The following is a 15332-nucleotide window of genomic DNA, read 5'->3' on the forward strand; positions in this document are numbered from 1 at the left end:
CAGCATACAACAGCTTCACACAGGTCACAAAACTCTTCCCAAACCCAAACATCACATTAAACAGATACTCATGATCCACTCTATCAAAAGCCTTCTCTTGATCTAAAGAGACCAGTCCAAAGTTCACATTAGAACCTCTCGACAAGTCCAACATGTCCCTAATTAAGAACAAGTTGTCCGTGATTGAGCGTCCCGGTACACAATATGTCTGGTCCTTGTATATTATCTGTTAGAGAGGACCTTGGCAAATATCTTGTAGTCCGCACAGAGTAATGCCACAGGCCTCCAGTTCTTAAGTTCACACAAGTCCCCTTTTTTGGGCAGGAGAGTCAGAGCCGCCCGACGGCAGCTCATCGGCAACTCTCCTACCCCGACGCATTCACGCAAAAGAAGTCCTGTCCAATTGTTCCCCAGAATTTTTTGTAAAACTCCACTGGAAGTCCATCGACCCCCGGGGCACGACCGGGGGACATCTGGGTTACGGCCTCTGCCAGTTCATGTGACAACAGAGGAATGTCCATTTCATCCCTCTGTGCCCGAGAGAGCTTAGGGAGTCCTGCGAACAAGACCTGAGCACACATAGGATCACACATTTCTGCCCTATACAATTCAGTATAAAACTCCACAGTCCGCTCCCGCATCTCCCCCACCACAGAACTCACCCGCCCATCAGACAGCCATAGACAATGCATACCCTTGGCTTCACTGCTCTGTCTTTCCAAACCAAAGAAGAAGGAGCTGGGAGCATCCATCTCCTTGAGCATGGAGAACCTAGCTCTTACAAGTGCTCCCTTTGCTTTAATCTGGAAAAAACTGCCCAGGTCCCTACGTAATTCGGCTAAATTAGCCTGGAGGCCTACATTGCCTTGCCCCACCATCTCTACCTCCATCTCACTAATACAATGCTCTAGTTCCCCCAATACTCTCCTAGCCTCTGAGGATGAGAGAGCTGTGTACTGTTGACAGAAAAGCCGAATTTGCACTTTCCCCACATCCCACCATTGACTCAGAGACTCATACTCCTCTCTTCGCTGCCCCCACCTTTCCCAAAAAGTCTGGAAACCTGAGCAAAAAGTGGCATCTTGTAAGAGCTTTACATTGAACTTCCAATAAGATGCCTGCCGGGGCCCTGGTGAAATAGACAGCCGAGCCATGGTTATGTGGTGATCCGAAAACCCCACTGGGAGAATGGTAGCGCCCAGCAGCCTATTGCTCTAATTCCTGGACATGTAAAAACGATCAAGTCAGGCTGCACTCACCCTAGCCCCAAAAACCTTCACCCATGTATACTGTCTTGTGTTTGGATGTTTAGTTCTCCAAACATCCACTAGGTCAAACTGATTAATGATGTCCCTTAACACTCCCACTGAATGAGGCTCTTCCCCATTTCTGTCTTTTGTAAAATCCATTGTACAGTTCCAGTCACCTCCGATCACCAGCGTCTCCTCAGGCGCTACTTGTGAGAGTTCCTGTCTAAGACTCCCAAATAGAACCCCTCTTTCTCTCCCTGTGTTAGGCGCATACACATTTATAAAGACAAAACCCATGTTGTTAATTTCTGCTTTAACAACAAGCAACCTACCCCTACACACCTCCTTTGAGGAGCAAATTTTTACAGACATACCCGGTGCAAAAAGGACTGCCACCCCTGCACTAAGATTTGTCCCATGGCTCAACACACTTGCCCCTTTCCACCAGAGCCCCCAATCAACTTCATTCACCACATCACTATGCGTCTCCTGCAGAAACAACACATGTACTTTATTTTGTTTTACATATTCACCCAACACACTCCTCTTTCCCGCATCTCTGGCGCCATTTATATTGAGCGAGCCTACCCGAAGAGTCTCCATAAGAAGTGGGAGAAAAGCCAGCAGAGAAATAGACCAATAGCACAGCTCAAAAAGCCCCAGTGTCAGAAAGAAATTAAACATTTAAACAGTGTCTGAAGGTAAACCTTTACGCACTGTTGTGACCCACTTCCTCAACCTAAACCGTTTCCTGGGTGAGAGGACACCATGCCCCTCATTTCTCATAGCATGTTGTACTGATCTTACAAACTTTCTAGGATCAGGAAAAAAAGCCTCAAGATTAACTTTTTTCCCCTTAGTCTCATTCAGGAACCTTGTCAGTTCTCTCAACGTGTACTTAGACCCCTCTGGTTGACTGGCTGTCAGCTCCGGGCCAATTGAAGAGGAGTCTGAAAAAAATAACTCCTCATCCTCTTCCTCAGACTCACTTCCCTCCTCATCTCTATCTCCCACCCTGACCACCTGCCATTTCTCTCTGATTAGGGCCTCACCCACAGCAACAGGCAACATTTCCATGGTGCCTTTGTCCACACCCTTTTTCCTTTTCCGCTTGACACCCTCCTCCTCCCCCCCTAATCTCTTACACTTCCCCACTATACTCTCCTCATCCACTAGAATAACCTGACTAGACCCAGTATCATCTACACCACCCTCCATAGCATGACTAGGGCCAGCCTCAGCTACCCCACCATCCATAGCCTGCCTAGACCCAGCACCCTCTACACCACCCTCCATAGCATAACTAGGCCCAGCCTCAGCTACCCCACCATCTCTAGCCTGACTAGACCCAGCCTCCGCTTCCCCACCATCTCTAGCCTGACTAGACCCAGCCTCCACTACCATACCATCTCTAGCCTGACTAGGCCCAGCCTCATCTACACCACCATCTCTAGACTGACTAGGCCCAGCATCTCTTTACCCCCTGCACTTTGACCTCAATTTCCCCCACTGGCGCTTGTACCCTCACCTTGTCTACGGCCTTTATGTGGGCACGCAAAGCTCTTGTGCCCCAAATCCCCACACTCAAAACACCGTAGACTATCTGTGCTGGCAAAACCTGCATAGAGCCCCTCCCCATGCCTCACTTTAAAGTGCACATTTAACTGTTGCTCATTGTAGTTCAGAAACATAAACACTTCCCTCCGTAACGAAACAACGTGCTAAACGGCATCTGCCTGAAAGCCTGCTGACAGTACACGGAAACCGCTAGCAAACTTACCAAAACGACTCAGCTCTTTCCTAATTTGATCATCCGTAATAAACGGAGGCAAATTTGTCACTACCACTCTTGTTGAAGGGGTAGAGAGAGGTGAAATTGACACCAACACATCCCTTACAAATATTCCGCTAGCAATTAGCCTACCAACCAAATTAGCCCTTTTCATGAACACAACCACAGCTTTGTTCATTCTAGAAGCAGAATGTATAAATTCAGCTCCGACCTGTTCACCGACCGCGAGCAGAACCTCCTCCACCTTAACTCCGTTCTCAGGAACACACCTGAATCCATGCCGTAACAACAGTGTCTCCTCTGCGCTAGGCTGAGAAGCCATTGCGCACACCACACCTTCCAAACCCCAGGAAAGTTACTCTGTCCTCTTCCACCCTAACTTTGAAAAAAAACTTTGGATACCGCTAAAAACAAATATTGCATTAACCCTCCACCATAGAAAATAACATGTAAAGAAAAGAATCAAGAAAGTTAGTTAGGATAGAGCTTTCCACACCAAACACTCAACCTCCAAAAACACCCAGCATGCACACACAGACAGACAGACAGACAGACAGACAGACAGACAGACAGACAGACAGACAGACAGACAGACAGACAGACAGACAGACAGACAGACAGACAGACAGACAGACAGACAGACAGACAGACAGACAGACAGACAGACAGACAGACAGACAGAGAGAGAGAGAGAGAGAGAGAGAGAGAGAGAGAGAGAGAGAGAGAGAGAGAGAGAGAGAGAGAGAGAGAGAGAGAGAGAGAGAGAGAGAGAGAGAGATGAACATGAGAAAGTTGGTTTGGTATCTCTAGCTTGAATGATTTAAACCCCCTAAGGTCGCTGTCCTCGCCCCTGCTGAAATCATATTAGCATAATACAAAACATTTAATAATCTATCAGTTTAAGCTAGACATCTGTTTTTTTTTGCATTGGATGCGTCTCAATCCACCACATCTGCTTAAGTAACACTTCTACATCTGCTGTGAAAGGTGACAGAGCTAGAGCGGTGTTTGTCAGGCCGAAAATGGAAAGATGAGACTCACACGTACATGTCGGTTGTTTTGCTCTAGGACGACCACAGGCCACACAAGACTCATCTGAAGTCGGTACAGCCGACCTGCCAACTTCTGTCTGTAGAGTCCGAATAGTTGGGGCTACACACTAATATGACTCATCTGTGTAAAGGTGAGACTCTCACGAACATGTATAGTACCAATCAAAAGTTTCGACACCTACTCATTAAAGGGTTTTTCTTTATTTTTACTATTTACTACATTGTAGAATAATAGTGAAGACATCAAAACTATGAAATAACACATACTGAATCATGTAGTAACCCAAAAAATGTTAAACAAATCCAAATATATTTTAGATTCTTAAAAGTAGCCGCCCTTTGCCTTGATGACAGCTTTGCACACTCTTGGCATTCTCTCAACCAGCTTCACCTGGAATGCTTTTCCAAAAGTCTTGAAGGAGTTTCCATATATGCTGAGCACTTGTTGGCTGCTTTTCCTTCATTCTGCGGTCCAACTCATCCCAAACCATCTCAATTGGGTTGAGGTCGGGTGATTGTGGAGGCCAGGTAATCTGATGCAGCACTCCATCACTCTCCTTCTTGGTCAAATAGCACTTACACAGCATGGATGTGTGTTTTGGGTCATTGTCCTGTTGAAAACAAATGATAGTCCCACTAAGCGCAAACTATATGGGATGGTGTATCGCTTCAGAATGCTGTGGTAGACATGTTGGTTAAGTGTGCCTTGAATTCTAAATAAATCACTGACAGTCTCACCAGCAAAGCACCCCACCATCACACCACCTCCTCTGTGCTTCACGGTAGGAACCACACATGCGGAGATCATCCGTTCACCTTCTCTGCTTCTCACAAAGACACGGTGGTTGGAACCAAAAATATCCAATTTGGACACCAGACCAATTCCACCGGTCTAATGTCCATTGCTCGTGTTTCTTGGCCCAAGCAAGTCTCTTCTTCTTATTGGTGTCCTTTAGTAGTGGAGTCTTTGCAGAAATATGACCATGAAGGCCTGATTCACGCAGTCTCCTCTGAACAGTTGATGTTGAGATGTGTCTTATTTATTTGGGCTGCAATTTCTGAGGCTGGTAACTCTGATGTTATCCTCTGCAGCATAGGTAACTCTGGGTCTTCCTTTCCTGTGGCGATCCTCATGAGCGCCAGTTTCATCATAGTGCCTGATGGTGTTTGCGACTGCACCTGAAGAAACTTTCAAAGTTCTTAAAATGTTCCTGAATTGACTGACCTTCATGTCTTAAAGTAATGATGGACTGTCATTTCTCTTAGTTTATTTGAGCTGTTCTTGCCATAATATGGACTTGGTATTTTACCAAATAGGACTATCTTCTGTAATCCACCCCTACCTTGTCACAAGACAACTGATTGGCTCAAACACATGAATAAGGAAAGAAATTCCACAAATTAACTTCTAACAAGGCACACCTGTTAATTGAAATGCATTCCAGGTCACTACCTCATGAAGCTGATTGAGAGAATGCCAAGAGTGTGCAAAGCTGTCATCAAGGCAAAGGGTGGCGACTTTGAAGAATCTCAAATATATTTTGATTTGTTTAACACTTTTTTAGTGACTACATTATTCCATATGTGTTATTTCATAGTTTTGATGTCTTCACTATTATTCTACAATGTAGAAAAAAAGTAAAAATAAAGAAACTCTTGAATGAGTAGGTGTGTCCAAACTGTCGGTTGTTTTTGCTCCACATGCCCCACAAGACTCAAAAAAATGAATGGAAGTACAGTATATATGGAGATGGTTTAGTGACAAACAATTTCCTGATCTTTCTTATGTCTGTCAGATATAAGACAGACACTTCGAACAAACTTTGTTTTGATATTTATTTGAGGACTATCTGTTTTAGCATGTAGTGAATCTGTTTTCAATGCGTTTCTATGGGTCAATGGCAGTAGGGGGGTGAGTTATTTTATGCAAATGTACAGTCATGGCCAAAAGTTTTGAGAATGACACAAATATTAATTTTCACAAAGTCTGCTGCCTCAGTGTCTTTAGATATTTTTGTCAGATGTTACTATGGAATACTGAAGTATAATTACAAGCAATTCATTAGTGTCAAAGGCTTTTATTGACAATTACATGAAGTTGATGCAAAGAGTCAATATTTGCAGTGTTGACCCTTCTTTTTCAAAACCTCTGCAATCTGCCCTGGCATGCTGTCAATTAACTTCTGGGCCACATCCTGACTGATGGCAGCCCATTCTTGCATAATCAATGCTTGAAGTTTGTCAGAATTTGTGGGTTTTTGTTTGTCTACCCGCCTCTTGAAGATTGACCACAAGCTCTCAATGGGATTAAGTTCTGGGGAGTTTCCTGGCCATGGACCCAAAATATCGATGTTTTGTTCCCCGAGCCACTTAGTTATCACTTTTGCCTTATGGCAAGGTGCTCCATCATGCTGGAAAAGGCATTGTTCATCACCAAACTGTTCCTGGATGGTTGGGAGAAGTTGCTCTCGGAGGATGTGTTGGTACCATTTTTTATTCATGGCTGTGTTCTTAGGCAAATTTGTGAGTGAGCCCACTCCCTTGGCTGAGAAGTAACCCCACACATGAATGGTCTCAGGATGCTTTACTGTTGGCATGACGCAGGACTGATGGTAGCGCTCACCTTGTCTTCTCCGGACAAGCTTTTTTCCAGATGCCCCAAACAACCGCTCTCCTTGAAGTTCTTGATGATCCGATAAATGGTTGATTTAGGTGCAATCTTACTGGCAGCAATATCCTTGTCTGTGAAGCCCTTTTTGTGCAAAGCAATGATGACGGCACCTGTTTCCTTGCAGGTAACCATGGTTGACAGAGGAAGGACAATGATTCCAAGCACCACCCTCCTTTTGAAGCTTCCAGTCTGTTATTCGAACTCAATCAGCATGACAGAGTGATCTCCAACCTTGTCCTCGTCAACACTCACACCTGTGTTAACGAGAGAATCACTGACATGATGTCAGCTGGTCCTTTTGTGGCAGAGCTGAAATGCAGTGGAATTTTGGGGGGGATTCAGTTAATTTGCATGGCAAAGAGGGACTTTGCAATTAATTGCAATTCATCTGATGACTCTTCATAACATTCTGGAGTATATGCAAATTGCCATCATACAAACTGAGGCAGCAGACTTTGTGAAAATTAATATTTGTGTCATTCTCAAAACTTTTGGCCACGACTCTATGCACATTTTATATAATTATAGTTGATAAAGGTTTTAAATAATTTGATGTTAAGATAGCTTGAACATATTTGTTAAGTTGGTCTTGTAGCTTGATTGGCCAAGGAGCAGGACCATTTTTAACATCTACTGCCGTATTCCTGTGGTAATCATTCAAACTAATGTTAAGTTATGCAAATGTTTTATGGTTATAGTTGAAAAGTAAATAGTATAAAAAATCTTTTGACAAGCAATCTAAGTATAGTGTAGAATTAGAATGCTGTGATGCAAGTTAGTTAAGTCAGAAAACAAGTCGTGCAGCACACAAGTTAAATGAATTCGCTATGAGGTGCCTAGATCCAAATGCCCAATAACAAGAAAATGAAAGTCCACTCTTTTGGGATGAAGGTGATTGAAGATACATCTGTTTATTCCATTAGGGACAAACGTCTCACCCCGTCAGGTTTCATCAGTGTCAATGTCATAGCCTTAATTCAATGGGAGTGGACCTTATCAGTGCTGTGTATGAATGCAAAACCTAATAGAGTTTGATAGTAGTTGAGGTCAACTCCAGTCAATGTATAGCATGTCTCTATACGTGTCCCACTTTCTTTTTTAAAGAGCTCTAACTGAACCAGCACTGACTTAGGCATTTGTTGGAAAGGGGCCCTTTACTACATACAACAGCAGGGTATGTAAATACAATTAAAAGGGAGTTTGCCTAGTCTTTGAGGCCTCAGCCCTCGCCTTGGAGTCTTTAGACCATCACAGAGTGAAGCTGTGATATTGGTTGGTGGTGCCATATATTGCTAAGCCCCCTAGTGTGATTCAGATTGGTTTCTAAATACTCCGCTCAGTGCCCATAGGGGGTACATGGGACTGGGTCGGTTAACGCTTGTGTGAGATCCGGAAGTCCGGCGACTGATGAAAGCAATGTGTCGCATTAGCTTAGCGGGCTATGCTACCCACTACAAAGACACCAAGACTGCTGCCAGACATGTTTGTCAAAGGATTTTGTGCGGTTTCCAAGGCAGGCTCTGGCAGCATTTGATGTGTATACAGTACATGTCTGTCTCTTTGGTCTCTCTCTACTGTGTGAATGTGTACGTGCATACGTGTGCTTATTAAAGTGTGTGTCTAGGCAGCCTGTCTAGGCAGTGGCCTCTCAATATACACTCTGCATCAGCTGTGTGTGTATATATTGAGTAGACAAAATATTAGGAATGCCTGTTCTTTCCATGATGGTGGGTTGACCAGGTGAATCCGGGTGAAGCTATGATCCCTTACTGATATCACCTGTTAAATCCACTTCAATCCATTAGTTATGTGTTCCTCATTTTTTGTCCAGTCGGTGTATAGTGTATATTTGAGAATGGATATTATATTGTATAGTTGTCCACTCTCTGTGTAGTGTGTGTGTGTGTGTGTGTGTGTGTGTGTGTGTGTGTGTGTGTGTGTGTGTGTGTGTGTGTGTGTGTGTGTGTGTGTGTGTGTGTGTGTGTGTGTGTGTGTGTGTGTGTGTGTGTGTGTGTGTGTGTGTGTGTCTATATTTTCCTATATATCTGTGTACATGTCAAATTGTCCATGCAGGGCCCACTCACTCTCCCTTCTCTCTGTGGGATGTGCTTCTATGCCGCAGCTTTGGGATTCAGCATGATGGGAACGGCAATGACTGTGAGCCGATTGGGAAAAGACCTTTCATCATGTCTCCACAGCTCCTGTATGGCACCTCCACCCCCAGCTGGTCGCGCTGCAGCCGCCAGTATATCACCCGCTTCCTCGAGTGAGTTCTAATTCCTAATTCTATTGTCCCACACTGATGACCTCATCATTCTGTCTAAGTTTCTCCCTGTTTCTCTCTCACGCTTTGTAATGATAATGCAAATGATAGTATATAGAAAACCTTACAATGCGTCATTCAATCAGGCTTAAATGAACTGATAGGGTTAATGCAATGTTCCCAAAGAAAACAGAATGCAAACATCATTTCCTCACTATCTGTTGTTCTCTTTCTGCCTCTCTCTATGTCTCCATCTGTCTTTCTCTCTTTTATTCTCTCTCTCTCTTCTCTCCTCATCCCCTTCAAACCACATTACTTGTCTCTTTCCCGTCTCTAACTCCCTATTCTACAATTCCACTCATCGTTTGTGCCACTGATGGCCCTTGAATCCATAATACAACTACTCCCCAATAAGGACCTAATGGAATATGTACCGGATATGTGCACTGATTTATGAGTGCATTCTAATTGTCCCATGGTCTCTTTGTTCCATGTTGCTTGATGCTTTCAAATTGAGCAGTTCCACCAATGATGTATCCACTTTCAATCGACCATCTACCCAAATAGCCTGGATATGAGAGGGTTGTATGTGGATGGTACTTAGAATGTTTCAATCACAGATCAATAGACAAAACCTCATCACTGCTTACTACCATCCAATCTATCTGAGACTCAGAGACAAGCGTCAGAGACAAGCGTCAGAGACGTGTTTGGTTCCTAAGTAAACCAAGATAAATGATCTATTTCAATACATCATACACCCTTTCCGGTCATAGGTTTGTGTCCATGAAATATGTTATTTGTTATTTTATAAGACATGACTGTGTCTCCATCTTAATGCAAACATCCTGAAAGATGTATACTTTGTCACACTACAACAGACATGCTTTCTGCTTTATTTGTGATTTTTGCAGCGTGAAAAATACCTCTTGTCAGCTCCATTAGCTTCATAGGAGGATCGTACGCTGTGTCTTTGTCTTTTTTTTTTTGAAAGGTGAACCTTCGCCCCAATCTGAGGTCCTGAGCAGGTTTTCATCAAGGATCTCTCTGTACTTTGCTCCGTTCATCTTTCCCTCGATCCTGACTAGTCTCCCAGTTCCTGCCGCTACAGAACACCCCCACAGCATGATGCTGCCACCACCATGCTTCACAGTAGGGATGGTGCCAGGTGTCTTCCAGACATGACACTTGGCAATCAGGCCAAAGAGTTCAATCTTGGTTTCATCAGACCAGAGAATCTTGTTTCTCATAATCTGAGAGTCTTTAGGTGCCTTTTGGTCATGTGCCTTTTACTGAGGAGTGGCTTCTGTCTGACCACTCAACCATAAAGGCCAGATTGATGGAGTGTTGCAGAGATGGTTGTCCTTCTGGAAGGTTCTACCATCTCCACAGAGGAACTCTGGAGCTCTGTCAGAGTGACCACCAGGTTCTTTGTCACCTCCCTGACCAAGGCCCTTCTCCCCCGATTGCTCAATTTGGCCAGACTGCATCAGATACATGTGCTACATGTAGTAAGACAGAGGGGCGCTATTTCGCTCGCTCAGATTCTTTCTCCAGTGAGATAGTTTCAGCCACTTGCGAATTGAAGGAAAGTTGGCGGGTGCACAGTGCACTCTTCGGATGCTGGAATTATTTTGGATGAACATGCGAAGGTAACCTACTTTTTAAAATTCATTAGTTTGACAAATGAAAACATCATGGTTGTGTTCATGGCACATTAAAAGGTAATGCATTTGACAGTTAAATTATGTCTTTACTATACATTCCATACAAAATGTGAGGAGAGGGGTGCCTCAGACTGGCCTCTGCCTGGGTGTGTGTGTTTGTGTGGACCTAGGCAGGATCTAGGCCTGGGGTGAGTAATTGATTTATCTTCATGCCTGCTAAAAAAATACGACGGCATTTGCTCCCACATTTTTCCTAAAACGTGATTGGTTGCATGTGCTCTCATATATTGGCTTGCTACAGTGTTAGTCTCTTGCTCCAAAATGCTCTGGTAACATTGTTTGGATCGCTGCACTGGCACCAACTGGCAAGAAAGGCAGAAAACCAGTGTAAAAGATAACTAATGAGCATGTCTGGAAACATGGTCCAGATTTACATGAGAAGTGTTTGCACCAATACAGAACTTGCACCTGTTTTCTCTTTGTCTGAGTGAACATGACATAAACTAAAAAATAAAGGTTACAAATAGGAAAATGAGTGTATGGTAAAATGTATGACGATGGTTTAATGTTTTAGCTTTGTTTACTTGACTTTAAAGTCATGTGAAAATGTTGCACCCGTACAAACGTTAAATCAATTGGCATGCATCTGACATGCACCACCAAGCCTACATTGACTGTTTTTCTTTTGTTTTTGTTTCTTTGTCAGAGTGAAGCTGTATGTATGAAATAACCTATTTACATGCTATAGCCTACCTTATCTAATGCAGGCAAACCATCACTTGAGAGTTGGCAGTCACAAGTTTAGCTGCACTCGTCCTTCTACTTGTTTGTACATTTGTACTTTTTGCTCTACTTGTTGTTTTGGTGTGACGAAGTATAATTATTTCAGTATGTTTGCATTCAGATGCAGACACAGTCGTGTCCTTGAAAATAACATTCACACATAATGTGAGGTGAAAATTTGATCAGCACAGACCTATGACCGGAAAGGGTGTATGATGTATTGAAAGAAACCCTTTATCATTAATTTCCCTCAAGTAAACCAAGATGAAGGGTCTCTTTCAGTACATAATACATCCTTTCCAGTCATAGGTCTGTGCTGATTAAATTTTCACCTCACATTGTGTGTGAATGTTATTTTTAAGGACACGACTGTGTCGGGTAGGAGCGTTGGGCCAGTAACCGAAAGGTTGCTGGATCAAATCCCCGAGCTGATAAAGTAAAAATCTGCCGTTCTGCCCTTGAGCAAGGCAGTTAACCCACCGGAAAAGTGGTGCGTGCATATGTATTCACCCCATTTGCTATGAAGCCCATATATAAGATATGGTGCAACCAATTACTTTCAGAAGTCACATAGTTAGTTAAATAAAGTCCACCTGTGTGCAAGTGTCACATGATCTCAGTAGATATACACCTGTTCTGAAAGGCCCCAGAGTCTGCAACACCACTAAGCAAGGTGCACCACCAAGCAAGTGGCACCATGAAGACCAAGGAGCTCTCCAAACAGGTCAGGGACAAAGTTCTGGAGAAGTACAGTGTCACGGCCGTCAACAGAAGTAGACCAAGGTGCAGCGTGGTGAGCGTACATATTCTCTCTTTATTTAGGATGACGCCGACAAAAACAATAAACAATACAAAACAACCGTGAAGCTTAAGGGCTATGTGCCACAAACAAAGTTAACTTCCCACAATGAAAGGAGGGAAAAAGGGCTACCTAAGTATGGTTCCCAATCAGAGACAACGATAGACAGCTGTCCCTGATTGAGAACCATACCCGGCCAAAACATAGAATTACAAAAAACATCGAAAATAAAACATAGAATGTCCACCCCAAATCACACCCTGACCAAACCAAAATAGAGACATAAAAAGGCTCACTAAGGTCAGGGCGTGACATACAGATTAGGGTTGGGTTATAAAAAATATCAGAACCTTTGAACATCCCACGGAGCACCAATAAGTCCATTATTTAAAAATGGAAAGAATATGGCACCACAACAAACCTGCCAAGAGAGGGCCGCCCACCAAAACTTACAGACCAGGCAAGGAGGGCATTAATCAGAGGCAATAAAGAGACCAAAGATAACCCTGAAGGAGCAGCAAAGCTCCACAGCGGAGATTGGACTTTCTGTCCATAGGACCACTTTAAGCCGTACACTCCACAGAGCTGGGCTTTACAGAAGAGTGGACAGAAAAAAGCCATTGCCATCTAACGAGTCACAAACCCGGATCCGGGATCCCCCCCATCAAAAAAGCTGACTAGCATAGCCTAGCCTAAAGCCACAGGGATATCATATAATAAAATGTTCATGAAATCACAAGTCCAAGACACCAAATGAAAGATACACATCTTGTGAATCCAGCCATCATTTCTGATTTTTAAAATGTTTTACAGGGAAGACACAATATGTATTTCTATTAGCTAACCACCAAAGCAAAAGACAACTTTTTTTTCCCACCATTTTTTTCCTGCATAGGTAGCTATCACAAATTCGACCAAATAAAGATATAAATAGTCACTAACCAAGAAACAACTTCATCAGATGACAGTCTGATAACATATTTATTGTATAGCATATGTTTTGTTCGAAGAATGTGCATATTTCAGGTATAAATCATAGTTTTACATTGCAGCCACCATCACAACTCTCACCAAAGCAACTAGAATAACTACAGAGACCAACGTGAATTACCTAAATACTCATCATAAAACATTTATGAAAAATACACAGCGTACAGCAAATGAAAGACAAAGATCTTGTGAATCCAGCCAATATTTCAGATTCTTTAAGTGTTTTACAGCGAAAACACAATTTAGCATTATATTAGCTTACTACAATAGCTAACCACACAGCAGCATTGATTCATGCACGTTAGCGATAGCGAATAAACCAGCAAAAGATATTACATTTTTCACTAACCTTCTCAAAACTTCATCAGATGACAGTCCTATAACATCATATTACACAATACATATATTGTTTGTTCGAAAATGTGCATATTTAGCGGCACAAATCGTGGTTATACAATGAGAATAGTAGCCAAGCTGCAAAGAAAATGTCGGGAGAAATCTTGGGAGAGGCACCTAATCTAATCAATAACTAATCATTAACTTGACTAAAAAATACAGGTTGGACAGCAAATGAAAGATACATTAGTTCTTAATGCAACCGCTGTGTTAGATTTTTAAAATTAACGTTACTACGACATACAGCGTGCGTTAAAGCGAGACCGCACCGAAATTAATGGCGGAATAGTAGTTTTACATTTTTCAACAGAACAACGAATTAACATCATAAATAGTTCTTACTTTTTGATGAGCTTCCATCAGAATCTTGGGCAAGTTGTCCTTTGTCCAGAAGAATCGTTGCTCGGTTGTAGATTGTCGCCTTCAACTTTGGAATTAGCAGTAAACATTAGCCATGTGGCGAAGACGTGTCCAACTCACTATAACGCAGCACTAAGAAAATTCCGAAAATCGCAATATACTGATATAAAATGATATAACTCGGTTTAAAATAACTACATTATGACGTTTTTAACACCTATATCGAATAAAATCAGAGCCGGATATATCTAAGGCCTATAACGAGAGCTTTCCAGAATGCCATCCTGAGGTCTGTCTCGCGTCATGGCGAACGTTGAAAAGAGTGCACCCCACGTACCAAGACCCTTTATATGGCCTCAGATCTGCCTAGCAACTCCATTCCAATTCTCACTGCTTGCTGACATCTAGGGGAAGGCATATGCAGTGCATGTCGACCAATAGAATACATGCAAATTAATAAACTGACCCTAGAACAGAGTGCCCGATTTCAGATTTCTCACTTCCTGACAGGAAGTTTGCTCCAACTTGAGTTCTGTTTTACTCACAGATATAATGCAAACGGTTTTAGAAACTAGAGAGTGTTTTCTATCCAATAGTAATAATAATATGCATATTGTACGAGCAAGAATTGAGTATGAGGCAGTTTAATTTGGGAACGAATTTTTACAAAGTGAAAACAGCGCCCCCATATTGACAAGAAGTTAAAGAAAAACAATAAGCAAACACATTTGGTGTTCGCCAAAAGGCATGTGGGAGTCTCCCCAAACATATGGAATAAGGTACTCTGGTCAGATAAGACAAAAATGTTGCGTTTTGGCCATCAAGGAAAACGCTATGTCTGGCGCAAATCCAACACCTCATCACCCCGAGAACACCATCCCCACAGTGAAGCATGGTGGTGGCAGCATCATGCTGTTGAGATGTTTTTCATTGGCAGGGACTGGGAAACTGGTCAGAATTGAAGGAATGGTGGATGGCGCTAAATACAGGGAAATTCTTATGGGAAACCTGTTTCAGTCTTCCAGAGATTTGAGACTGGGATAGAGGTTCACCTTCCAGCAGGACAATGACCATAAGCATACTGCTAAAGCAACACTCGAGTGGTTTAAGGGGAAACATTTAAATATCTTGGAATGGTCTAGTCAAAGCCCAGACCTCAATCCAATTGAGAATCTGTGGTATGACTTAAAGATTGCTGTACACCAGCGGAACCCATCCAACTTGAAGGAGCTGGAGCAGTTTTGCCTTGAAGAATGGGCAAAAATCCCAGTGGCTAGATGTGCCAAGCTTATAGAGACATACCCCAGAG

At 42.9% G+C, this 15332-nt stretch overlaps 1 protein-coding gene across 1 annotated transcript in view; it reads left to right on the forward strand.

Moving 5' to 3' along the window:
• The window catches only part of LOC120053258 (A disintegrin and metalloproteinase with thrombospondin motifs 7), a 162836-nt gene that overhangs the window by 34784 nt on the left and 112720 nt on the right, over nucleotides 1–15332 (forward strand). The window contains exon 8 of the mRNA XM_039000403.1: nucleotides 8888–9031. Coding sequence (XP_038856331.1) covers nucleotides 8888–9031 — 144 coding nt within the window. The remainder of the gene's footprint in view (nucleotides 1–8887; nucleotides 9032–15332) is intronic.

The sequence above is a fragment of the Salvelinus namaycush genome, chromosome 1, assembly GCF_016432855.1.
Source record: "Salvelinus namaycush isolate Seneca chromosome 1, SaNama_1.0, whole genome shotgun sequence".
NCBI classification, from domain to species: domain Eukaryota; kingdom Metazoa; phylum Chordata; class Actinopteri; order Salmoniformes; family Salmonidae; genus Salvelinus; species Salvelinus namaycush.